This window comes from Podarcis tiliguerta (genome assembly GCF_965153285.1).
Source record: "Podarcis tiliguerta genome assembly, chromosome: 6".
NCBI classification, from domain to species: domain Eukaryota; kingdom Metazoa; phylum Chordata; class Lepidosauria; order Squamata; family Lacertidae; genus Podarcis; species Podarcis tiliguerta.
Window position 1 is genome coordinate 50,002,915 of NC_139539.1, and position 27,379 is coordinate 50,030,293.

Sequence of the window (27,379 nt, forward strand, 5' to 3'; positions counted from 1 at the left end):
TGGCCCTATCAATTCCAGAACTACTTTGTGGGCTATGAGTTCTGCAGGTCTGCCATACTTGGCAAGTCATGAATGCGTCTTGAGTGATACAACAGTACTTGTCACTTGGACACTCCAGCATGTTATTGGTAGTTTCTTCTTGGGAACCAGCACTAGAACAATTCACCAACAATTGGGTCTCTCTGACTTTTTGTGAATAAACATTTCCCTTCACTGATCTGGGCTCTTCCTTACTTTTGCAGAAATGCCATCAACGAGTAACGGAGAGAGCAGTAAACAGGAGCCTATGCAAAAGACCTGCAAGAATAGTGACATAGAAAAGTGAGTATGGCTCAGGAATGTCTGTCTTTGTTAGGGATGGCAAAAAAGACTGCCAGGAGCTTTCTATCAAAGGGGCATCACTGTAGCACTGACATGCTGCTTATGGCTTTCCTTGTGTAGTTCCCACATGTTTCTCATGCGAAACATATCCAGCTTTTAAACTCACACACAGTATTTATCTCTCCCCTAGCTGAATGTCAGATAGGTCCCCCCCCCCCCCAATTTTCGCTTGTTTTTCATTCTTCATAGGAATTCCCCATCTGTAGGACGGAGGAAAATCCATTTTGTTTGTTGGCTCTAAAAGTGAAAGGATGATTTTATATTTCATTTCTAAGTCCCTATTGTAGTTTCTACAGCTTTAGAGGGATGATGGCAAATCTTCCCTTGTGTTAAATTCTCAACAGTATCAAAGTGCTGCCCTTTTCCTTCCCTTGGGATGTGTTATTTTTCAGAAGCTTTACTTGATATGGCCTGCCTCTGGAAAAGAATAAGATTATCTTAACCTTCATTTCCATTGGGGATGAGTCACATGGGACTGGATCTTTTGCTTCACCAAAGTGCAGGGGCAAGCCTAAGGATGATACATGATGTTGCACTGTCTCCTTGCAGCAAGGCAATGCTATGTGCGGTAATATCCTATGTCATTTTTGTATGCTCCTAATTAGCAGAGACAAAATTGAAGTCTTAAGCATAGAAATAGGCTAAGGTCATGAGAACAAAAATATGAGACTATAGATGCAAGTTCCTTAGACGACTGTACCATGTTTCCGATGTCCCACAGTGCATACAGGATTATTAGCCAGTGATTTGTGTGAACAAGCCCAAAGTCTCAGGGCAATTATCTACCAGAACAAGGTGCTGGGGGGTCGAGTTGAATTCTCTGTTATTGTAGTCCAAAGCAGAGATGGGTATCCTGAGACCCTCCAAATGTTATTTTACTCCTAACTCCCATCACTTCCACCTGGGGTGGCAAATGGTCAGGGATGGTGGAAGTTGTAGTCCCAGAGCATCTGGTGAGACATTGGTTCCCTATGTCTGCTCTTCTGGATTAACACTCTAGATTGGGCTACAATTTTAAATGAAATGCAGAAGGAAATATATTGCCTGCCTCAGCCTCCTGCATTTGTGTGCCTAGGAATTAAAAGCTAGGATTATAGGCTGTTCAGGACGTTGGAGGCAGAAATCAAGAGAGGGGTGAAAGGAGAATTTCATGATTTGATTAGGCATGAATGTTAGTTGCCAATGCATGCCAGCTTCCTTTGCAGGGATTTAGCTGTTTGTTGCCATTTTTTCACCTATCGCTTAGCCATCTTTTGATACTGCCTTCCATTTAGGAGACAGGAGAATTCAGTCTTCTTCAGCAGTCTGTGTCAATAGCATTAGTTACCAACACTTATCCCCCTCGGATCCTGGCCTCCCAAGCAGAGGTTTGACATTTTCCAGAACGATCAGTTGATGTCATCTTGATCAGATAATTTTAAAAGCTTTATTCACTGTCTCTTGGCAGACCCCACATTCTTTCCAAGGTGGTGCATGCTATAATTTGGAGTTGTAAAGTATGGCACCCTCCTCTTTGTGACAAGTTAGGACCCCTTGTAGAGAGCACTGAAAACTTCCTGACTTCAGAAGTCAAAAATTACACTTGGATACTCAGCCCGCTACTTTTCTTAAGAAGGTAAAAACCAAATGCCATTTATTGCACTTTACAGCAATTTCTTGGTTCATGAGAAATCCCTTGTGGTAAAGGGTTACTGCTTTTTAGTTAGAGACTTAAGTTCCAAAGGGAACAGAAAACAAAATGTTTAGAAGCAAAGGTTCCAGCTGTGCTGTCCCCTGCTCCTCCGGGAGTTGTGTGTGATAAATAGTTTGTGTTGTGATGGTTAAGGAGCTAGAATGTTGTGTGCGAAGGGGTGGGCTCTGTTAAATTAATTGATAAGTGGGATCAGACCTTGGGGCTTGCAGAAAGGAAGGTGTTCTTTTATTCTTACTGTCTGGCTGCTTTCACCTGCACTGCCAAGCCATGATGTATGGTGACCCAGTCCAGCTAGCTAAATTGATTCATCTCCAGTTCCTGGTTCTTAATCTAGAGCTAAATTGGTTTCATTTTTCTTGTTTTGGGTGGTGATTGTGGTGAGCTCTCCATGGGATCACTTCCTTCTGTTCATAACTTTAATTTTTGCTTTTAAATCTGGGCATTATTGATTAGTGTGTTAAGCTCCATGTAATGTCTGATTAGCATTTTAAAAAGTGTTTAGAAGCACATGGTTTATCACCTGTGTCAGCTGGGCTGTCCATTTAGAACAATGGTTAATGGAGTTAGCAGTGATTCTCTTTATTGATCCTACTTTTATAAGAATGACATTCATTTTCTCTTCCCTTTCCAAAACAAAGTCTAGGCATGGAGCGTATATTTTTAATTAGCTAATACAATACAGTAAACTGTCCTTGTTTGGGCGCAGAGCTAATGTACTTGGGTTGAAAGTTAATGGAATGTGTGCTTCAGGCTGCTTGTAGCTGAATCACTTGCATGCCAAGCAACTTACCTCGGTTCAAGAGAAATGTATTTGCTGATGGATTCTTCTTTGTATCTCATTCATCTCGTTTTTTGTTTGAATTTGATATGAAAGCTGCTATTGGCTCAGATCAGTCAAAATGGAAAATTGTGATTTGTTGTTGCGTCTGAACTGGGTCGCTATGACAAGAAAAAAAAAAAAAGATTTCTCTCTTTTTTCCCCTTTAACTGCATGTGATGATTTCTATATGCAATATAATGTAATATATTTTTAGTTTTTTTTTTTAATGAGGATATTGCTTATATCTGATGGTTGTAGTCTAGAAGATACTAAATAGAGCAGCGTGGGATGAAATGCTCAGCTGTAGAAAAACCATGTGGGGTTCAGCTTTGGTTGTGTTGGTTGATGTTCAAACTGGTTTTTCTAGTCTTCAGTGCTTGAGCATGTATTCAAAAGTGATAGAATAACAGGGCTAGAAAGTGTTTACTGAGCTGTACAGCCAGCACAGGCATGCAACAAGAGCATCTGGTATAGGTTTTGCTAAGCTTAAAACAAGAACCTTTCAGTGCCTGGGATCCACCTTGGCTCCTGAACAACATGCAACCTGGGACTCAATATTCTATCTTGTGTGCTTTTTAAACTATATTTATTTTATTGTTTAATATGTTTCATAGATTTTTAATTCCCCTTTTAAGAATAATCTCTTCACAAAGCACCAAACATTTTATACATAAGCCACCTATATCCACCTCTCAGTCGCCTTATTTTTCTCCATCTCTTCTTTTCATCAGTCTTTCTTCTGTAGTCACAGAGAATCTATTACATGCTGCTAGACCTTGCTGTACAGATGCAAGTGTGGCTTAGCCATCTGGACGGGCAACCAGGCCTCAGCTAGGGAATGCAAGCGTTTAAGGAGAGTCTAGTTAGCCATCCTGACAATAGTTATTCTGTACTCAGGAAATCCAGCAGGCAGTCTAGTCAGTCAGTAATGACTGCAAACTAGTCCAGCAAGTCAGAAGCAGAATGCTGTAGCAGCAACTGCTTTTCTTGACAGGCAGATGCTCAAATTATTGTGAATAGCTGAACCTTGTAGTAAGGCAAGTGTTTTGCCTCCTTTGTTAATTCCTGTGGGACTGCTTTGTGAGGGATTTGGGTATTGGTGGACTGAAAGGGCTGTCACATGGAAGATGGGGCAAGTTTGTTGTCTCCTGCTCCAGATGGTAGGACCCAAACCAACAGATTCAAGTTATGGTAAAGGAGATTCCAACTAAACATCAGTAAGTACTTTGTGATGGTAAGAGCTGTTTGACAGTGGAACAGACTCCCTCAGAAAGTGGTGGACTCTCCTTCCTTGGAGGTTTTTAAGAAGAGGTTGGATGGCCATCTGTCATGGGTGCTTTAATTGAGATTCTTGCATTGTAGGGGGTTGAACTAGATGACCCTCAGATTCCCTTCCAACTCTACAATTCTATGATTCTATGATTTAAGTTAAGAGGCTAGTGGGGAACATTTCTTGGGGGCCTTGTGAATGCACATAGAGGTTGTGTGGAAGAACTCCACAGGGAGTCAGTGTCTGCAAAGGAGCTAATTCCTCTGAGCATTCATCCTGAACTAATCTGGCAAAGTTGATAATAATGGATGAAAGCTTTTTGACCCATAATCCTGCCATATACTTTGTAAACAGGGTCTCATCCGTCCTCAAACAGTTTCCCCCCATCTATTCTTGCCACTGGAAAAATTGTCCCAATTCATTGGCATATGAAACTTTGAGACCATAAAGTAGCACAGAGGTAAAATGAAGCAGCTGCAAGCCACCAGCTTTCCTGCTGTTTTTTCTTCCAAACAGCTCTCCCAGTCTTTTTTGGTGTTTCTCTGTCATTCCACAACAGCATCCACCATCACCTTTCCATCCATGCTTTCTCTATAGCCTCTCCATTCATTCCTAGGCCAACATGCTTCTCTTTCCTCCCACTATTCCAACTCCCATCCATCTCATTTTTAATATGGGATGCTTCCTTCTACTGAGTCAGGCGTCCATCTAGCTCAGCCAGCAACCCTAGGGCATTGGACTGAATGCCAGGGTTGAACCTGGGATATTTTGCTTGCAAAACATGTGCTTCACCAATATATGATTGGAGGGGGATGGAGCAGGAGCAAGCCTTTTGGGATTGTTTGGGCCTGCAGTTTCTGAAAAATAAACTACTCAAGAGCTATTAGTGGCTCTTGAACTTCAGCTTGGGATCCCTGCCCTAAGCCTTTCCTCTTGGAGTCTAACGCCAATGCATCTTATTCTGCCATCAGAATCAATTCCTACTTAGGAACAATTCTGTTCCTCCTCCTCTACAACAGCTTTTAAATTAGTTTAAGACTTGATGTCATGTTTTCCTTCTTTCGGTAGTATCTGCTTAGATCAGCCAACCTTTTCTGTCATTTCGGCCCTCCCTCCTGCATTGCTGTTCCCTGAATCTTAGCAGTGGTGCTAAGACTAGCCCACCTGTGTGTAGGCTGCAAACTCGGCAAGGGCTCGTTTTCTCCTCCCTGAAGATGCGAGCCACGTTGCCTGGTGCCATCTTGAAATCAAGGCTTCCTGGGGTTAAGAAGCCAGCCTCTTAATTCAGAGTGCCAATGTTCAATTTTGCTTTCTGCCACCAAACTAGATTGCAGGCCAAGGAAAGAGTCTGGGTTAGTGCCCCACTGGGTCACCTCCCATTTGTTTTCCTCAATTTTGTGTTGTCATAAATTCATTCCAGCCCGTTGTGCTTGATCAGTTTATCTCTGTTGGGGCAGGGAGCCCTGCTAGCATGATATATGACATGAAACATTGTAGCCAGCCTCTCCATGAATCACTCCAGCTGTTTGTTGTCAGCATGAAAAGCAAACAGGCCAGGGCTGCCGAGTGTTGACTAGGATGAGCTCAGGTTGGGAAGAGACATGACGTATGAATGTTTATTTAATAATTCTCTAATATTTCCAGCGGAGTGTGGCTGTGCCTTCTGAGGTTGGGGGGGGGAGGGGGCGGTTGAAGAGGAAACTCTAATCTGTCAGGGTGGGTCATAAATCAGGCAGACAAGATCATTAATCAGGAATGGAGCAAAACTAGAGGGAGGTGGGACTCGGCTGCCGTTCCCAAGAGCAAAGGGGCACGCTCTTCTTTTCCATAAAACAAATCTCATTTTGGATGCGGCTCCGGCTGTGTCGCTTACATAAGAGCAAAGCCAGGGCACTGGGCCAGTTAAGCAAGCGTGTGTGCTACCTTTGTCATAAGCCTTGGCAATTTGAGCTCGCCAAGCATTAAATCCCTTTATAATTATCTTCTTTATATAACTCTTCATGCTCCTCATGGTTGATTGGGCAAGGTGCTTGTTTGGTTTAGAAGAGGGTTTTAAAAAAGGGAGGTCAGTGTGTGTGTGTACACTCACGTGACAATCTTCTTCTTTCTTTCTTTTTTACTCAAATCCATTTTCTCGAATCCACTCCAAAAGTTAAGCTTTGGCATATTATCCTACAAGAATAGAAATGGTGTTCCAGAATTTGGCTCCTGAGATAAAACCAACTTTTTGGCTTTCATAGTCTGACAATTGCAGAAGCTAACTTCCTATGACATTGTTTAAAAACAAAACCCCATTTCTAGCTTTTAAGGATATGAAAAATGTTGCAGGTGATATCTGTCTACTCAGGTGCTGATGGGAGTCTCATGAGGACCTAGGGCTCCCGTTCTGTCAGTAGAGGGAGCTGAGCCATTCATAGAATTGTAGAATTCAGTGGAGAATTGGGGTTTTCTCCACTGAAATGATGGGGAAATTGTTCCAGGCAGGGGTGCAGCTATAGAAGAACGTTAGCTTGAAGAACAGATGATTGATTTAATGTATGTGGCAGAAATGAGAGAAGTTCCCGCTGTGGAAGAATAAGAGTGGGAAAGTCCCTGCCCTCTTTTCAAACTGTCCTGTAGCTTAAAGACCACCTCATTCCTTCTGTTGCACACTTTATACCATATTTCCAGACATTGCCTTCTCTGTTTGCTAATATTATAGTCCCTTGCCAGATTTCAGCAAAATTCTGTTCTCAGGAAATATCCAAATAGGACAAATGGAATAAATTGTATACAGCTAAACAGATGTATACAATTGTAATTATTTTGTCTCAATATAAAACTTTGGCTATTTTGACCAAACTGCGGGAGGCAGTGGAAGACAGGAGTGCTTGGTGTGCTCTGGTTCATGGGGTCACGAAAAGTCAGACACGACTAAACAACTAAACAACAACAACAACATGTTCATTTAAATTATGGATGTGGGGGATGGGGTGAGGCAAACTATTTAAAGGGACTATTACTATTTAAAAGGACACAGCCACTGGAGCATGGCAGATGCTGCCAAGTGTGCCTTAGAAAGCCATAGAGTTAGTGCAGATTTTTAAGAGAACTCTGGGGAGGGGGCCATGCCTCAGTGGAAGAGCATCTGCTTTGCATGTAGAAGGTCCTTGGTTCAGTCCCCGGCATCTCCAGATAGGTCTGGGAGTAGCCCGCTTGAAACCCTGCAGAACTGCTGCCAATCAATGTAGGCAGTCCTGAGCTAGACGGGCCAATGGTCTGACTCTTTATAAGGCAGCTTCCTGTGCTTCCTACATGAGATTTATTTGTGCTTAATTCAGCAAGTTGTTTCAGAGCAGAAAACTGGCTAATATAAAATTACCCAAGATGTTATCTGCAAGCAGTTCCCCATAAATGTTTTGGGATTAATAGGCTAAAAATACAGAAAAAGCAGACACATGCCAAAAATAAATATTCAGTAACACCACAAGCATAGCTGTTTACATCTGGAAATCCCAGTTGCCTGTTGAGTTTGTGACTCTGTTTGCAAAATGTAAGCCTCAGTTAGCCAAGGTCATTAACTGTTCAGTACTACTTCCTGCATTAATCATCTTCAGGGCATATGTAAAAGAATCTGTGGGTTTGGAGGAGAATTTAAGGCAACAGTAAGCAATTCACACTATTTTACTGGGGGGAAAAGGGTGGATGCTACTAGTGTGTCTGGTACAGGATTTGGCATCCTATAAACTTGGGCAATTATTCACGATTGGGGGGGGGTAGTTTCATGGTAGGCCAGAGTAGGTTTACACTAATGGTGTAATACACCATCTGCTGTAATTTCTCTTCAAGCAGAGTTCTAGCCTAGCATATGGAAGAGATCAACCCCATTTACCTTTCTCAAAAGCGTTTTGAGTTCTTAGTTGCAGTTTTCCTTGGGATCCACTTGAGAGAAAAGCTCCAGCACTTCTGAAGAGTAGGGCATCTACTGTGGGAGGCCAAATCAATTCTCCAAGGTAGCACAAGCAGTAGGACTTTCACTGCAGACTTTCAGGGGCAATAGAGAAACAAGTGAATCACACCCACCCACACCCCTTGCTAGGGCTCTTTAGCACATAGTTATTAGACATTAAAATGAAGAAGTTGGATCACCCTCATGGTATGAACTAAGCTGAAAGTTGCAACCCTTTGATAATAGATATATTGCTTTTATATCCTCCCCTTTTGAATTAGATGCTTTGTATTTGCTATTGGTTTTATTTAAACAAATTAAGTTTAAAAAATTGCTAAAATGTGAACTTGAACTCATGCTTGTCTGGATGGGGGATAGAGAGGAGAAAGTGAGGGAGTTTAGAAACTAAACTGCTGCACATTGGTAAAATGTACATTTGTTCCTTCACTCACTTTTGTCTCTGATCCTGCCTACCACTGTCATGTGGCCCCCAGAAGGTTTCCCAGAAGGGATGCGGCCCTCAGGCTGAAAAAGGTTCTCACCCTTGCACCAGGGTCATTTGCAGCATGAAGCACTGGAGAGCGCCACCCTTCCCTCACCCTACAGCTGGAATACTTCCTGCTGGCCCAAGCAATAAGTAGATTTAAAGGGGAAGTGGGTGACTGGATTGTACAGAGGAATGGGTTGGAAGGAATAAACTGAGAATTCTTGAGCTTGGATTCTAGTCTGAGTTTGAGAATAATTCAAGTCTCCTAAGGCTCACTTCTTCTTTGGTCAGATTCAAACCCTCCAAAACTTCTATCCATAGGAGTTCCAGAGCTATGGATTTCACTGGCATCTCTACTCCTGGAGACCACTACTGTAATCATAATTTCTGTGGGGTCTAATGTCGCTCTGTGCATGTTCCACAGTACTTACTGAAGTTGATTGTATTGGGAGCATTTAGGGTTTAGATGGACTATGGCCAGAGTAGAGGTTCAAGCAGTCGGTTGAGAATGCAAACAGGTGCACAGAATTTAAAAATAGAGTTGACTGTATGACCCTGCTAGTGGCAAGTGGCATTCCACTCCCAACCCACGTTTTGTGGACTTGAGGTGTATTTTACTCTTATTCTATTGTTATTTTCAGGCATTGTACATAATTCCATAATTGTATTGCTCAAAGTACAAGAGTCTTCATGTATTTTTGCAATGCTGCCTATCAGTCCACCTCCCCTACAGCAATACCTTTACATTTTGTGGATCTTTTGATATGATTTCATTTATTCAAAGGAATTCCCTTTCAAAAGGTTTTAATTGTCTGGAAATGCCCTTCACCTTTGGATTTTCCTCCCTCTCCCCCAAACACATTGAACCCCTGGTGTTCAGGTATCTTTTCGATCCCATTTTCCCCCCTCAGTTATTTCAAAGTTTCAACAATGCTGTTAACTTTAATTTGTAGAGTTGCTCCCTGCAAGTGAAAAATCGATGGGGGGCTATCACAGTGTGAAATTCGACTGTCAGTCTTGAGCTTATGGAGTGAGTAAGACATCTTAGAAGGGGGAAAAATCACAGTCTGTGCAGTGCTCAGCTGGGCTATTTCAAAGAGAAGGCAAGGCTGATGGGCCGTTGGAGAGTATTTCAGTTAGATGGATGATGATTCTCTGTGAAATACTGGAGTTAGCCTACAGGTAAGGGAAACCAGAGGTTAGAAAATACAACTAGTTTCCCCTGAAGAACTAAATTACACCTTGGGAACCTTGAGCTGTGTCATACAGGAACTAAAACCTGTCCCTAAAATCGGCCATTGCCTCTAAACAACAACCAGTAACAAATTAGTCATCATAACTTGCAGTGTTTCAGTTTTGCTCCCTTGTAAAGTTTATAATAAGCTCTTTGGGGCAAGTATTCCATCAAGTGTATACAGCACCTAAAAATGATTTGTATGCTTCAATATAGGATTGGTGTGTTGTACATGACCACAGCGTAACTTAAGATGATGGACTCAATTCTGAATCTTGGCCATATAAGTTGCTGTTTCCTGTGACAGCCTTCCATGCCAGTACAGGGGCAGATTGCATATCTGACAGCAGAAAGTGGTACCCAAGAGACAGAATGAACAGTATAAAAAAGAAGCTCTGAACTGCATGAATCACATGTGCTTTCCTTGCATTGTATGAGATCTATTCTTATATCCTGGCTCAGAAGTCTGCAGAACTCTGCTCCCTTCTAGCACAGCAGTTTAAACCTGGGGGTGAGAACACTTTCCCCAAAAGTGAGTGGGTAGGGCCCGAAGCAAAAGTGGGCAGAGTAATAGCTGCATCTCTTACTTTTGTACAGTAGGCGACATTCCTACTGCATGGAAGTCTGAGGTTTCTATACGCACCACAGACACCCCTCTATCCAGGTAAGCAAGCAAGAGCACATTCCACCCAGGCAGAAGCACTCCAGGAGGGTGAGAGCACAGCTGGTAAGGGATGTGGCCTTGGGGAAACTCCTGAGAGCCGGGTAAATATGCCTGGAGGGCTACATTTGGCCCTTGGGACTGAGGTTCCACCTGATTTAAGCAGGGGTTTGTCCAAACAGGTGAGGATCAGAAACTAAGATTTTATCTTGGCTTGTTTGGGCAAATAATAACAGTTTGGATAAAAAGGAAGTCGAGGCTTCCAAATTGCCCCTTGCAGTCATGCCAGAAAAGGAATGTGGGGGAACTCATAAACCTGAGGCTTGTTCACATACCACTAACCTATGATTTAGTTAATGTTACAGCCAGATGCAGCACTATTGCAGCCCAAGAGCAGCTCAAATTAAGGGAGGAAAAGATCAAACTGATGGAGTCCTGTTCCATTCTGATATTTTGTGTTGTAGCTGCCCATTCTCTTCCCATTTGAGGATAAATGTGATGAAGCAAAACATGCAGAGTTGTGGTTTTTTTAGTGAAGCATTGTAAATTAATATTTTTACCATGTAAATTCACACTGGCTAATGTGGGTGAAACATGTCTCATGTTTCACATCCTTCCCCCCCCAAAAATGTTTGTGTGTCTGTTACTATCACCAAAATTAATGTGGCCTTAGTTTTACTATATTTTGCCCCCCTCCTATTAAAAGGCAGCTTCCTAAGGGCTAGAAGTGTGCTGTTTTTTGCAGAAATCTCAAATTTTCAGGACATTGAAATCTGCACCATTCATCTCTGCCTTGCACATCCAACTATAGCTTGGTATAAGGTGGTTGCTGGAGTTTTGCTCAAATCTTCTCCCTTTCAGTGGTTCATATTTGAGAATAATAAGAGCATAAAAGCTAGGGCCTTGAGACCCCACAAGCTTCACCTTAATAGAAAGGCTTTTGTTGATTATCTGGGTGTTGTCTGTTTCCATGCACAACTCTCAACATAGCAATAATACAGCAGCCTGGTGGCAGCCTTCCTTCTTCCTGAGAGGTAGCTGTCAGGAGAGCAAGTTGATGTCTTTTCTGATATGGGTCCTTCTGCAAAAAAATTAAGCCATTGTGCAGGATTTAGATGCATTTTCTCAAAGTAGTACTTATCTTGTTGGGAAATTGCATTTCTTCATCATTCAATGAAAATATGCAGTCGTTTTTTCTGCACCGCTAGTGCTTCAAATATAAATACCCTTGATAATTGCTGATGGTGAACAGCACAAGTCCTTATCCTTCATTCCTGTTATTTTGTGGCCTTTTTTCTTTAGATTTTAATTTACTAGAGAACAAATGTTCCCATCGTGTAGCACTGAAATCAGAAGTTTATGTAAGAGTTCAATTGTTTTTCAAGGTGATAGACACCAGCAACACTGCCCTTTTCTCCTGCGGTAATGCCTGCCCATTTTATGAACATTTTTACTTACATTTGTTCAGTTATTTAGTTTTGTGAATGATTTCAAGTTATTCAATGCATGTCTCTACCCTTCTTTTTTTGTGTTTTTAAAGTAGGGAAGAACACAATTACAGAGTTCCTATGAAGCAACACGCACACAAAGTGGAACAGGCGCTTCTGGTCACCAGCTGCTTGTCAAATTTAGAGTTAGTTGTTTGCCAACTATCTTGTAGATGCATGATTGCCCGGATTATGCATAAGAACTTCAGTGCAAGCTTAGCCTTTCGGTACCCTCCTCCTGAAATAAATTAACAAAAATCCTTCTCGGTGGCTAACAGATCTCCACATCCCTGCTGATTCTTCTAATCGTGCTGACTCGGAAACTTCTTACTGCTTTCATTGATTGTTGGTGCCATCTGTCTGCAGTTTGATGGGGCCAGGCACGTGAGTCCCGGAGGCAGAGAAGGCCGAGTGCCAACTCCCGGACTCACTCTCTGGTTCTGCAGAGACATTTTGGGCTCCATGTCAGTGAAGGGATGGGGGGGCGTGAAAGCAGCATAATGAATTCTTCTGTAGGGAAAATCTTTGGGGAATCATTACCAGGTCCTAGCTAAATGTAGCTTAGAATGCCTTCTTGTGGCAGTAAGCTTCCCCTCCATGCCACTGTGATAGAGCATGCAAGTGTAAGAAGAATAATTCCTCTGCGGAGTAGAGCAACGCAACATGTTTGCTTTGCATGAAGATTAAATTAGTTAACAGAACTCCAAACTTGGCAAGCAGCTGGTGGCATTAACAAATTGTGCAAGCAAGTATAAAATAGAGGCACTTGTGACGCAGAGGGCCTCTGCTTTGCAGACGCGCACCCTTGCATGCAACTTCTTCCAAATTTTCAGCTTAGAACATGGAAATTAGGCCACAGAACACTACATTATTCATAACTTGGCAACCAGGAGCTAGGGCATGTTGCCAAACGAAGTCACCCACTGAAAGTACAGGTGAACAGCATTCTTAATATATTGTACTACAGAAATGCACAATTATCAAGATGGGAGGACACTCCTCTTGGAGAACAATATATTAGCATCCCTGCCAATTCCTCAGTAGAGGCAGCATTCCTGCACAGAATTCCAAGTCAGCCTTTTTCAGAGAGGTTGATCTAAAAAGATATATAACTGAAGAAATTTCTGTTTGCAGCAGGAAAGCCAGCTCCTTTATTGTAAGAAAATAATTGGGCATTTTGTCATTTCACCTCAATTTGATAATTTAGCTGTTAATCCATTTCCCCCCATTTGAATTAGACTGAAGTAATCCACACCTATTTTAATTTGTATGTAAGGAGAAATTTTAGTCTTTCTCATTCATACCAGTACGCATTCTCTTTTGTGTTTGCCACTGCCTTCCAGTTTGTTGATTCTGTTATGCCAGTTAAGTACCAAGAGGGCATGTGTGCACTTGCACCTTGTTTGCTTGTTTTGTGGAAAACTGAGGGATTAAAAGATAAAAAATAATATATATAAAAGCCTAAGTTGCTGAGTCACCCTAACATGCTGGAAAAGAAATTAAGGCAATTTTAAATTCTCAGCACACTTTTCAGACTGCTTGTCAGTATAAATGATGTAGAAATGTTTAATGTGCTTTGGTGGTGCAAGTAAAGGAGGAGTAGGTTCTTCTTGGTCTCCAAGTACCTGTAATGCTACTGCAGACACACCCTTTTCAGGTTGTTGATCACTCCAGAAAAAAGGGGAAATGGAGGTGTCCAGTTAATGGTTAAATCTTGGGATCACTTATGCCACTTATGATTAGGCAGTGAGGATGTTTTGCTTCACTGAGTGGTCCTGATGAAGATTTGACTTTGATCCCAGATAGAGGGAGCAGAGAAACAACCTGGAGCAGCCCAGCTTTTAAAAATTCCCCATTCTCCTTTGAAGGGAGACATAAGAGCCCCTGTCACATTTCCCAGAGAGACACCTTAATTACCTTTGTGCTTTTGAATACTTTTTGGGAAATACATGACTGCTTGGCTTGGCTTACATGAAATGATTGGGGCAAGTTGCCAATTTCCTTTGCATTGTGCAGTTTTCTGATTTTGTGCAAATCTGAGGGATCAAAATGAAAAACCCAGGCACTTTTCAACACAAATAGTTACAAGCCCAGCCAGTAAAGAAATGAAAGTATTGAGGAGGCAGTAGGGTTGTGCCCCTGTGCACAGTTCTGGAGGTTCTCCTGAACCACCCTCCAGCCAATTTTTTATGGCAGGGGGATGAAGATACTACACAAGCGGAAGCCCTTCTGTGACAGGGCTCCTTAGGTGGATCCTGCCCTGACTTTTTGTTGCAGCAGCCTAACAATATTACTCCTCTAGAAATAGTTTTTACCAATTCTCCACCAGGCATATTTTCTAGCACATTTGTCCTTGTGCATGCATAGCTGTCAACTTTTGCCTTTTCTTGTGAGGAATCCTATTCAGAATAAGGGAATTTGCCTTAAAAAGGGAGGAAAGTTGACAGCTATGTGTGCATGTGATTCAGCTGTAGTGACATCTAGTAGTGTGTGTCAGTAGTTTACCAATTATTGCTACTACTACATTAATTTTGTATGCCAGTTTCCCACATAGATGTCCCTTAGTGTTGCATTACAGGTTTTAGTGTTGCATTTACTGATTTTTTTCTCACAGGTTTATGCCCCCACTTATTCTGGAAATGACAATCTATTGTGCATCTCTGCTCAAAAGCAGTTCATCATCTCATAATTTTATTGTGAACAATACTTTCTTTTGGTGGAGGGTAGCTTTGGATGCATATCTTTTATTTAACATAAAGTTCCAGGAAACAGTCCTATATCTTAGCATCTATTTCTCGCCGCTAGAAAGAACAAGAGCCTGTGGGTTGTATGAGAAAACCTGAATTTTGTCTGAATTCTCAGACGCCTGAACACCAAAATAAATGACTGTGAAAAGAGTGAAAGGTCCAAGATTTCAGGTGTCGGAAGTAGCCTATGAAGTTTTATTGGTGTTGGATATAATCAGTTCTAAATGTGTTTTACAAGGGACATATAAACAGCAGGGCTATAAAATTTATGGAATGTTATGTACAGTGTGACTATTTATGAAGAGGAAGGAAATTTGTATTCTGTTGAAATAAACTGGAGAGGGAAGATGGGAAGGGAATTTTTGAAGCAAAACTGGGAACAAGGCTACAACAATGAGACAGCACACACACACACACACACACACACACACACACACACAGTGTGCTCATATCAGACCCTGGTTAAGAAGAACAAATAATAAATAGAGGGGCACTGTGGTCATGGCCCTTTCTGAGTTGCTAGACCTGCAGATTTGTAGAAGTAGCAAAACTTTCCCTTTTGGTTATTTTATGTTTTGTTTTTCTCCCAGCGGCACACCAAGGCAGAATAAGGTAAACAGCCTGTTGCGTCGTCCTCTGTACATTAGGTTTGGGAGTGGGGTAGAGGTATTTTATCCTATGATTCTGCTCTAGTGCTTGACATTCCTCATTTGATTCAATCCCAACTTCTGGTGTGAGACAATTCTCACAGGCTAAAAATGTGATATATTTCATTTGATAGGTTTTAAGTTTCCTTCCTTTCCATTTTGGTGTCTCTCTGTTCTTGGAGTCTTCAGTCTCCCCTCACAAAGCCCTGCCTGTTTCTGCCCTCTCTTTTCCAACTTCTTCTGCCAGAGGCCCAGATTCCCTTCCAGGCAATCTTTCTGGGGTGTGTACGGTAGGCTAATTTCTACACAAACTCTCACAACTACCTCTGTCCTCCATCCAGGCAAGCAAGAGGCATAATCAGAGTTCATGGACGAATTCCAGCCAGCAGGGGTGGTGAGGGCTGTGGCCTAGAGAGGGTTCCCAGGCGGGGGGTTTCCTACCCCTGCAATAAAGGAATAAAACACTTCTGAATATGATAAAGAAAGCTGGCAGCATTAACTGGCCATTCGTGCAGTGGGAATGAAGGGATAGTCTCTTTCTGAAGTCAGTTACTTATTCTGCCATGTTAAAGCCTGACTGAACCTTCCATGCTGGGGCAGCTATGTGGACTGTGGTGTGCTGGCTGAGCTGGAGTAGAGTTTGTACTTGTTCAGGCTTACTCTATGTCCCCTTCTCAGCTTTGTTAATAAATGTATATTTAACAATGTCTGGAGCATATGAAGTGATAATAACTAAATCAATACCTCCCTCATTGATTGTCCAGGATCCCTCCAGCGTGACGCATGCGGCAATGCAGTAATTTTCCAGCTAACTAACACCCTGATCTACAGCCTCACTATTGATTGACCATTGTATTGGGCAGGCACTGAGTGTTGTTGCTTATGCCTCTATTCTGCCTCCTTCTCTGATTCATTCGTTTATCACTGGACAGGGATGATCATCTGAGAGACTTTCACAAACTGTCCAGCGAGGGGAAGCCCATTAGACTCCTATAAACAAACCATTTCATGTCATTGCCTGCCTCTTCCTGACCAAGGTCTAATTTCTGTTGGTTGGTAGTGTGGTTTGTTATGATTGGAGTTGCTGCCCAACTCACCTGGCTATCAGTTGCTCATTTCTTTAGTGGCTCCCCACTTGTGGAATGCTCTCCACAGGGATGCTCGCCTGGCACCTTCATTACATATCTTTAGGTGCCAAGCAAGAACATTCCTCTTCTTCCAAACCTTTGGCTAATTAAATAATCTACAGCCTTTTAAACTGGGTGGAATAGTAATTGTTTTTGTTTGTTACTATGGAATGTATTCTTGTGCTTTTATATGGTAAACCACCCTGTTATCCTTGAATGAAGCAGTATACAAATATCATCACCATCACCAAATAACATTGGTTTCAGATATCTTACTTAGATTCCTAGAGAGGTGAGCTGACCTAAGCTATGTTATAGTATTGTTCCTGCTAGATGTCTTTGCTCTTGATACTTGAAATCATGGCTTAGCCTACCCCATGGGTCGGCAAACTAAGGCCTGTGGGCCAGATCAGGCCCAATTGTCTTCTAAATCCAGCCCGCAGATGGTCCAGGAATCGCTGCGTGGATTTCCAGCGTGTGTGTTCTTTCCCCCTCTCTCCCTCTCCCTCACAGGGCGGCGGTGGCACCTCCTCCCTCCCTCCTGGCTTCTCCCCACCCTGCCTAGAGGAGGAAGGGGGCTGGGCTTTGTTGGTGGCAGCCCCTCTCTGGAGCCCTTTCACGCACCACTCATCTTCCCACCACCACCACTCACAAGACACAGGAGTCACAGTTGGCTGAGCGCCCCTCTCGAGCGGATGCCATTTAAAGCAGCCCCTCTCTGGAGTCCTTTCACGTGCTGCTCATTGTCCCTCGTTCATTCCTCCCCCCCCCCAAAAAAAAAGTCCAGCCCCCCACAAGGTCTGAGGGACAGTGGACCGGCCCCCTGCTGAAAAAGGTTGAAGACCCCTGGCTCACCCTATTCTGGTACAGTGGTACCTTGGGATGCGAACGGGATCCGTTCTGGAGTTCTATTCGCATCCTGAACGCAATGTAAGCCGCGACGATGCATGTGCGCGGGTCGCGTTTTGCCGCTTCCGCGCATGCACGCAATGTAATTTTGAGCGCATGCGTGAGCGACGAAACCCGGAAGTAACGCGCTCCGTTACTTCTGGGTTGCCGCGGAGCGCAACTCGAACGTGCTCAACCCAAAGCACATTCAACCCGAGGTATGACTGTACTGAGAGCTACATTTGTTAAAGTAGCAAACAGAATGGAACAATTGGTATCTGCAACAAAATGTTGCATTGTGGAATGCTCCTGTTCAAGGTTCCAGCTTTCCAGCCAACCACACAATTTTCTAGGATACTCCGTTCTCCTTCTCCCGTCTTCTCAACACCCCCACCCACTCACACAGTTGGTGAGCCATGCCAGGTGCACTGGTCATACACCATCATCATTGGGTTGTTCTTCAAAGGTTTCCACTTTGTTTCTCAGGTCTACGTTTTTGTACCTCGGCAAACATTGGGGTTTCCCAAGTCTTGTGATGCCTCCCTCTACTGCCATTTTGTCTGCACTTTGAATCCACACTTGGACTATGAGTTTGCTGTTAGTATCTAAGATAAGGATCCCGTTTTGCTATAGAGGTTGGTTGGTTTCTCCTGGAGTCTGTGCCCAAGCCATGCAGTTAGTTCCCACCAGAATGGGTATTTGCACTTCTTAGGCTGTATGTGTACTCAAGTAACAGAGTAATCTGTGGTTGCTTGGCTCTCTGTCATCATTCACAACTTGATTTATAATATTCCCTGGTTGACAGGGCAGTGGCTGTTTTGAGGAGAGAGAAAATGAAATGCTAGACTAAAGAAACATAATTGTTTTGTGTGGCATAAATGTCAATTTATCCGGTTTATTTCGTTTCCTTCATTCTAATTGCTATATTTGGGTTTGGATGCTTCTGCAAGGTTTGCAGTTACTGATATAATATATTGGTTGCTTTTTCTATGCATTGTCAAAATGTGGCAGAGATTTTAATGCTAATAGCCAAGTTGCGCAAACTAAAACTTCTTGTTACAGCTACGTCCCTTTAGCTAGAACATTCCAGTGTTCAAGTTTCATGGCGGCATCTGGGATCTTGCTGCTTTCCCTCAGCCTTTTTTCTATTGCATACCCCATGGGTATGTTGCAGCCGTTGTACAACACCACACTTTCAGATGTGCCCGTCCCCCTCATTTATGTTAATTTGGCATCATCTTGTTCGGTCCTCTTGGAAAAGGGACCAACACAATTTCAATACAGTGGTACCTCAGGTTACAGACGCTTCAGGTTACAGACTCCGCTAACCCAGACATAGTACCTTGGGTTAAGAACTTTGCTTCAGGGTGAGAAGGAAAATCGTGCGGTGGCGGTGGGAGGCCCCATTAGCTAAAGTGGTACCTCAGGTTAAGAACAGTTTCAGGTTAAGAACGGACCTCCAGAACGAATTAGTTTGTGATCATGCATGCTCTCTTGCCTCCTCTGGAAATACTATATGGCATTGATCCACTAGGACTGGATTCGTGTATTCTGTACCCTGCTCCTTGACCTTTGTTCTTAAACCTGGTGGCTAAAGTTGATTCTCAAGCCTCAGGCAGTCTCTGCTGCTTTGATTCTATTTCTTGAGTTACTTTTACCAGGAATCAACATGCAAGCTGCCATCATGTGGCTTTGCTCTACAACATTTGGCACACGTGAAATCGGTGATTTTTTCCCCTCTTAAGAATTCAGCCAGCCCTGACTTTCTCATCTATTTTAGGATTACAGAAGACTCAGCAGTGACAACGTTTGAGGCGCTAAAGGCTCGTGTCCGCGAATTAGAAAGGCAGCTTTCCCGTGGGGACCGCTATAAATGTCTCATTTGCATGGTGAGTAGCTTGCCAGTTGTGGTCATGAATAAGAAAATGACTCTGTACCTCTGCCTGCCCTATAGGAAGGTGGCACAACTGGTGTGGAGAAACTAAAACCTTGTCTTTTGTCCCTCGATTCTGGATGAAAACGGCACAGCTCGGGAATATGTTTCAATGTGTGCTGCTGTGGTGTGGGCGACATATTGGACTCTGCAGATCTCCCTGTGTCCATGTTCCTGTCCCCCTGCATATACTGTAGGGTTAGAATACGGCCTATTAGCCAAACTCTTTCAAAGTTGTTGATTGTCTACTACACCCTGATGAGGAGTGCCTTGGCTCTTATGATTCACTTACTAAAGTGCTGAAGCGCCCTCTAGTGGTTTGGCGTCTGTAACCTTTTACATCTCTGGTTGCAGGGATGCTGATATCTTTCCTTCAAATTGTGTCTCTATTTAAGCCCCTCCAAGCTCCCCTTCCCCCCCCCCCCCAAAAAAAGGAATAATGGCATCACTTGTAAGGCAGATACTGGGAAGTGTGTGTGTTTCTCCTATTAAATTTTGAATATGATTCCCTTTTCGGCCCTTTTAAAGCAGGGATGGGGAATTGGTAGCCTTCTATATGTTGCAGGACTGCAACCCATATCATCCTAAATTGGCTGGAGATGATAGGACTTGGAGTCCAACACTCCAAAGGTTTGCCACCACTCCTCTAAAAGGGTATTGCTACTGGCACTGTAATTGCATAGTTTTAATATACTTTGTGTCCTCCACCCCCAATAAAATAAAATAAATGTCAACATTACTTGCAGATCATTTGGGATTGAAAGGATATAGATATTTATAAAACTGCATTTTCTTAAAATAAGAAAAATGGAAAACTTGCTCTCCTCCTTTGCAGCAGCGACCTCCAATTCAGCTTACAATATTCGCTGAAGAATGAACATTTCTCCTGTCCATACTACTTATTGGGAAAGGCTTTTCTTCCTGCAACAGCTTATCTTTCCTTCCTCCTCATCCACCTGCAATATTACATTTGTACAGTTGTCACGCTATTGCTGCAGGACTAGGGCTCACATCTGCATAGCATCAAGGGGAAGTTTGCTTCCATTACTACAAAATAATAATAATAATAATAATAACAATTCTTGTACAAGTCCTTAGATTTAATGTTTTAGTTTTCTTTGGTTATGAAAACAATTAAAATAACTGTGGGTGCTAGGGAAAAAACTCAAACGATAGAGTAACAGAGTGAAGTGCCTCTTTTCTGTTGTAAAAAGAATAATCATACAATAATTAGCTGTCATAAGAGATACTTGGCAAGTCATACTGTAAAATCAGGATATTCAAAATAAGGATTGATGCTGTTTCTGGCAAGCAGCTGTCATAAACCTGTTGATTTTTATTCCATTATTGTTCCCATTTGTACAGCAAGAGGGGATTACTATAACAGCTTGTTTTGTTTCTATCTACAAGTAAACATTGTGCTACATTGCAGTTGGATTATTAATAACAATACAGTGGTACCTTCAGTTGCAGACAGGATCCGTTCCGGAGCTCCGGTTGGATCCTGAGGTTTTCACAACCAGAGGTGCCTGTTCTGTGCATGCATGTGGCGCAGTAGAGCGCTTCTGCACATGCTCGTGTGGCGAAACCCAGAAAAATACTTCTGGGTTTGCCTCGTGCGTATTCCAAAGGATAAGTAACCAGAAGTGCTCGTAAGTAGAGGTACCACTGTACTGCTATTATTTCTTACAGTTTCTTAGGTGAGGCCTGCTAAAAACAACCTTGAGGCAATTTGCAATATAAAATACAAGCAATATAAAAATATAGAAGAATTAAAACAGAGACCATAGCAACCAACTAGTTGATATAAATTCTGAAAAGTCAAATGCCCAGCAGAACGTAGCAATATTAACAATCATATGCCTGGGTGAAGAGGAAACTTCCTAGCACCAGAAATATATTAAGTTACTGCCAGGCAGACCTTGATGGGTAGAGCTGTCTGTAAACATTCTATTAACACTGAAAATTTCTTTTGTCTGAACTTCTCTTATGGAGGGTACATGGATGAGGGTCTTGGAAGATGACCTCAGGGTTCATTCTGGTATGCCTCTTTCAGAAGAGGCACAACGCTTTGAGGTTATGATGCTTTCCATTTCATGCCTAGCCCACTGTGTAAGGAATATGATTACTATTATTATTAATTACCAGCCTAGTAATTAAAGCACAATATTAAGAAAAGTTTGATCCCCCAGATGTAGTGTATTCTCAACTGCATGTGAATCTGAAGCTATGCTGTGTGGGTCACATGAGAAAATGAAGGTGTACTGGTACAGTATGCCCTCTACATCCTGCCCCAAGAGCTCAGGATCTAATAGGGGATTTCTCAAAAATTTTGAGTATATGATGAGGCTGTCTCAATTTTCTTTCCACAGGACTCCTACACGATGCCCCTGACCTCCATCCAGTGCTGGCACGTGCACTGCGAGGAATGCTGGCTGCGGACTCTGGTGAGGCTATTAGTTTCTTGGGTGGTGATTCATACATTGTTTCTTATCCTCAAGTCTTTTCCCATTGCTCTCAGCCTTTTGGCTAACATCAAGTGTAGTATTTTCCCTTGTTCAAGTTACGGTTGGATTGGAGTCTTCCCCAGGGATTCAGTGAATTTGATTTAGGGTGTATGGATTCTCCCACCTCCTTCTCTAACACTAGTGGCAGGATCGTACACCTTCTTGTTAACTTTGTTGCATGTGATTTGGTTGGAAAGGTACTCGGCCTCATTTCCAACATCTCAAGTTGGATGACGTGGAGGGTATCCCAATGAGCTCTACACATTGGGCTGTATCCCCTTGAGACACTAGCCCACTGGGTTTTCACTTTGCACCCATGCTTCACCTACCCATCCCTATAGCCTCTCTCAGCCCTTTTGAAGAAGATGCAAGAAACTGCGCCACTGAGTGTTGAGTATTTAGGTCATGTGCTAGAAAGAAAGCATGCTCCAGGAGTTTGACTAAATAACTATGGAGGTGCAGGATTCAGAGGAGATTGCAGACAGTCGTGGAATGGTAGGGAAAGACATGTTGACTCCATGGGTCTGTGTTTGTGTGAGTGAGAGTGCATATAAAAGAGAATTTTTAGGTGTGTGTGTGCGCTCGCATGCATGCATGTGCAAGTAATATAAAATGAGTTTCTTCCTTTCAGATTTTCAAGAAGGTGCCAAAAGATTTTGTAGTGCACAAATAGCTCAAACACATATTTGCAGATCTCCAAGAATTTAATGAGGAGAGAGTGACTATTTGCAAGTTGCAGAGATGCACATCTTTGGGATACTCCTGTACATGCATCTCAAAGATGCACATATAGGGGACAATAACCAGAAGCAGACCTGCAAAGAATCCATTAACACTACAGAGAATCCAGTAACCCTGCAGCCCTATTACACGTTTCTGAATGAAACGCAGCATAATCATAATTTATAATATAATTTTACAACCAAGTAACCATTGAAGTTGTCTTCTTTTTTAAGAAAAAAACATAGAAGATTGGCCCCAAATAGAGAAACATAATGCTAAAAAGACAAAAACCCAAAATAGTGCAAAGCAATAGTTACTAAAAGATCCATTCAGCCTTCAACTCTTCCTTGGTGAGGAATGTCTATGAAGACAGATCTGATCTCTAGGCATGAAGCTCTAAAACAGAGATTATACACACATTTTGCTAAGTTGCCCTGGGAACCTGTTGTAGGGCAGAATATAAAGTATTTATATAAAATAAAAGAACACAGGTCAGTTTTTGTGTAAACATAAGATCAGATCAAGAAGTAGCATACACTATTAAACATATATTTCAAACAAGTGATCTCTCTTTAAGACAGAAATATTTTTAAAGCGAAAACTGTGCTACAGCATTTACCCCTACAGAATCTGCCATCTGTGGCTGTGTTTAAGAACTGCAAGCCACATTGTAAAAGTATAATGTCTCATACAATATTTCTATCACACTATTATGACACATGCAGGCTCCCCACCCACCCCGGCATTCATTGTAAAACCAACAGGATTAACAGGCAGGTGCCCTCAGTGCCACTTTCACAGACTCAGGGACACCCCATATTCCATAGTAGGGGGACCTGGTCTGAGGAACAAATATGCTTCCCTAAAGAACCCCTCAAGCTGCAGTTTGGCACTGCACGTTTGCTGTTCTAAAAGCACATCGAAAATAGTAAAAAATAAAATTTATTTGAGATGCACACAGAATATTACAGCTTCTTCAAGTAACTTTCAGCAGGGTCATTGCATACAAAACCCAAACAGAGTTGTAAGCTTTGGGGTGGAATGCATCTCTTACTGTCTCGCTTTTGAAAAAAACTTAACTGTCTTTGGAAGTGAAACTGGAGGGAATGTTTTACTACACCTTGATTTAGAAGTTGCTAGGGCTACTGGGACCCAGATGCAGTTAATGGACAGGATCCAGCTTGTGGGCTACCAACTGACTATCCTTGATCTTATTAGTTGACAACAGTTGCTTTCTGAAACTAGGTGTTCAACGGTTTTGTTCCTTTTGTTTAGCAAAGCATATTTGCATGCATACCAGTTAAATTAGATGGAACTTGGTGGCCTTACTGCTGCCCCCTTCCCCATCCCAAAGTTTCAGTCCCAGTGCCTTTTTGTTGTTGTTCATAAGATATGGCTCCCAGTACTTTTCTGAGCACAATTCAAACAGTTGGTGCTGACCTTTAAAGCCCTAAATGCCCTCAGCCCACTATACCTGAAGGAGCGTCTCCACCCCATCATTCAGCCCAGACCCTGAGATCCAGCACTGAGGGCCTTCTCGTAGTGGCGCCCACTCTGTGGAATGCCCTCCCATCAGATGTTAAGGAGATGAGTAATTATATAACATTTAGGAAACATCTGAAAGCAGCCCTGTATAGGGAAGCTTTTTAAGGTTTAAGGTTTTACTATGTTTTTATATATGCTGGAAGCCAGCCAGAGTGGCTGGGGCAATCCAGTCAGATGGGTGGTGTACAAATAATAATATTTATTATTATTATTATTATTATTATTATTATTATTATTGATTAATTACTTCTACTACTACAAATAATTCTTGAAGCAAGTCTTAAAATGCTTGCCTCTCTTTCCAACGGAAGGTAAAAAGATCACTAACTCCAGAGGCAAGGCTACCCCTGGGCAATATCCATACATTACTGTTCCTGTATATTCCTTTTGTGTGTATCTTGAATGAGACACAGGTAGGCCCACCTGTATCTTCTTTCTTTCTATTTGAGTGCCATGCAAAGCAGTCCTGCTGTTGTTTTTTACTGCAACAACTATATTTGCAAAAGGGAACAGTGCTGAAAATTGGGATAGCATTGATGAGAGGAACCCGTTCAGAGTGGTGCCCCAACACAGCCTGTGCATGTTCCCTGCACTGACCAAGCGCAACGTTCAGAGTTGGGAATTGCGCAGGGGATGTAATTAATAAGCAGCCGCTCATCTGTTCCCCAGCCTTCGCCTTTTCCCTACAGCCCGCAATTTATTAAAGCGGGGCCTTTTGCGAGGCAGGCTCTCACTAAAAAACCTCTCAGCCTATGTTCGCATGTTTCTAATGTAACCATTAAAACGTAGCCCGAAGACAGCAATAAAAACCCTGGAACGCCTTAGTGCTTTTGTGTCTTGATCAAAGTCAATGTGTGTAATCTCGTTAAGGCTGCCCTTCCCTCCTCCTCCTCTTTATGAATTTAATGGCACGCGGCAGCTGGGCTGGGTGTTTCATACTCTCTGACCTGCATTGTTCTAATTAAGGTATCTCCTTTTATTTTGGGCACAAAAGAGACGCTTGTGTGTGCCTACTGTGTATGTGTGGTTTTTTAGAGTAGCAAGGAACCTTGGCGTAATGAATTTAATAATTGCCACAAGTTACCTTTCTTTGGATGCAAAGCTGGCTTTCTTCCCTCTTGGTGAGGAGAGTGCCGCAAGTCCTCTGTGTGCAGCACACATGGAAAAATGTGCTCCGTAAAGAGGGCAGCATATTTCTCATGTTGTGCAATAAACAATTTGTTGCAGTTAATGGGAGTTATGGGGCGAGGCTGGCTTGCTGGGCTTCCTGACATGTTTGAACATTTCTGGAGATTTGCCATTCTTCCCCCCGTTAGGGAAAAAGTCAAGCTTTTCCTTCTGTGTCTGTGTTTTATATGACCAGACTAAATGTTTGCTTGGACTTCTTTGTACTGCGGACTAAGTAAGGAAACTGGAAACAAAGTGGGCATGAAATTCTTAAATTAACATAGGGATGAACATACTCTATGTCTCTGCCTGAGCCAAAGCATTCTCTATTCACTAACACAGGAATCACTGAAGAGCTGACCTGCAATATTTCTCATTTTTGACTGGCCTCCCAGAAATGACTGTCACGTTCTTCGCTCTGGGTGACAGTTTTACCTGCTAATCATTAATATGTCATTTTCGGTGCATAAAGTTATTTTCCATCCTTATCCTTTTCATCTCCCCAAGAACAACCATGTTTAGCTGCTTTCCCATTTCCCATCTGGGAACTATAGCTGTAACAGCCCTGATATTGGAAATACAGTTGCTGCATTTGTTGAAAGGAAACAGAGTTTAAAAAGGCAGTGGGAATAAAAGACTACCCACAGCGATGAGAGATTTTTTTTAATCCTGTTTTCTGGTCAGCTGGAGCAACTGCTTCCAAAGTAAGAAAACAGTGCAGTCTGGGACATAGAGAGTTATTAGGGTGAGGAAACTGAAGCGGGAGAAGAGGATGTTTTCTTTTTCCTCTTCCTCTCCATGTATAAAATTAAGTTTGTAGCAGAAAGGCTTGTTTGCCTTCAATATAGTGACCCAATTTAGATGTAAGGGAGGTAAACAAAGAGCCCAGGTTTGGACAGCACACTAAACTATAGCTTAGCCCCAAAAAGCATGGCAGCAAGGGTGGGAGGAGCAGAGCAGCTGTAATTTCCTCTCTGGGAGCCTGCAGGTTAACGCTAAACCATGGTTTGACTTAGCATTACGTGCAAACTGAGCCGGTAGCAAAGCTTACCAGGTTGCATTTGAAGATGTACAGGTAGCACTTGTCTCTAGTGCATAGCAGTTGGGGGTTCCTGTTGCCTGCATGGCTTCCTGGCAGACCTTGTGGATAATTATCTTCTCCACTTTTAAGAGAGGGAACATACTTTGGCAAGTAAGATGAAACAATATTAGGCTACACAGACTAAAGTCTGATTCAGAATAAGGCAGCTTTTTAAGTGTATACTGCCCAAATATTCAAAACTCTTTAAAAAAATCAAAATGCTGGAACTGCATAGAGCCCAAGCAAATTTATTATTGTTGTTATTTATTAAATGTCTATACCGTCCTTCAGCAAAGATCACAGGGAGGTTTACAATATAAAACACCAAAACATACCACAATAACAAACAAAAACAATACCCCCATATGCACACAATTTAAAAAGCCATAGATAGTTTAATTAGCCCAGACTTGTGGGAGTAGAGAAATGTCTTGCCTGATGCCTAAATATATGTAACTTATGCATGGATTATATTTCATTATATTCATTGATAGATTTGAGTTTTTGTGCAGGATTTTGAATTGCTTTAGCCCACTCAGTTGAAGATACATGCATCAAGTGTCTGATACTGCTAGGTGGTATGCAAACCTTAGAAACAATGTAGGCCTCTGACTGCAGCATACAATCTAGAGCAAAAGTGAGGAGCCTGTGGCCTAAGAGTCCCATGGGTCCCTTGGCCTAATCTCATGTGGGTGGGGGAGCCCAGAGGGACAGGAGAAGAATGGGGTGTTGGAGGAAGTAACCTGAAAGGTAACAGTGGAAATGGGAGGTGGGTCCCCTGTAATTGATCAGTACAGAACTATAGCAAGAGTTATCTGCCCCTCTCCTGGCTTGCCTGCTGGGCAGGGAGAAAGTAGGCGATTTGAAGAAAGGAAGAAGGGATGGCCTGCCCATTCTTTCTTCTGGCCATGCCCACTGCCCAGTAGATGACTCCTGGGAGATTACCTTTGAGAGATTTCTGCCCTTTACAGAAAAAATAAAAATCTTGATGCAGAAATTGACAAGACATATAGGGGAGAAAGTGAAAGAAAAGGAAAGAAGTGTCAGTGAGGA

General features: G+C 42.5%; 1 protein-coding gene and 2 long non-coding RNA genes across 16 annotated transcripts in view; 1 reads left to right on the forward strand and 2 right to left on the reverse strand.

The window, feature by feature from the left end:
- RNF220 (ring finger protein 220) overlaps positions 1-27,379 on the forward strand; it is a 314,664-nt gene that overhangs the window by 278,268 nt on the left and 9,017 nt on the right. For all 14 annotated transcript variants that reach the window (XM_083446089.1, XM_083446091.1, XM_083446087.1 and 11 more), the window contains 3 exons: positions 243-321; positions 19,151-19,259; positions 21,676-21,750. In XM_083446089.1, the coding sequence (XP_083302215.1) occupies positions 243-321; positions 19,151-19,259; positions 21,676-21,750 (263 nt within the window). The remainder of the gene's footprint in view (positions 1-242; positions 322-19,150; positions 19,260-21,675; positions 21,751-27,379) is intronic.
- On the reverse strand, positions 9,367-17,454 carry LOC310680025. The gene is made up of 2 exons (XR_014512618.1): positions 15,680-17,454; positions 9,367-9,755 (listed from the first exon to the last, which is right to left on the reverse strand). It is a non-coding gene; the product is annotated as an uncharacterized lncRNA (long non-coding RNA).
- LOC310680030 lies at positions 22,496-27,373 on the reverse strand. The gene is made up of 2 exons (XR_014512623.1): positions 26,297-27,373; positions 22,496-22,975 (listed from the first exon to the last, which is right to left on the reverse strand). It is a non-coding gene; the product is annotated as an uncharacterized lncRNA (long non-coding RNA).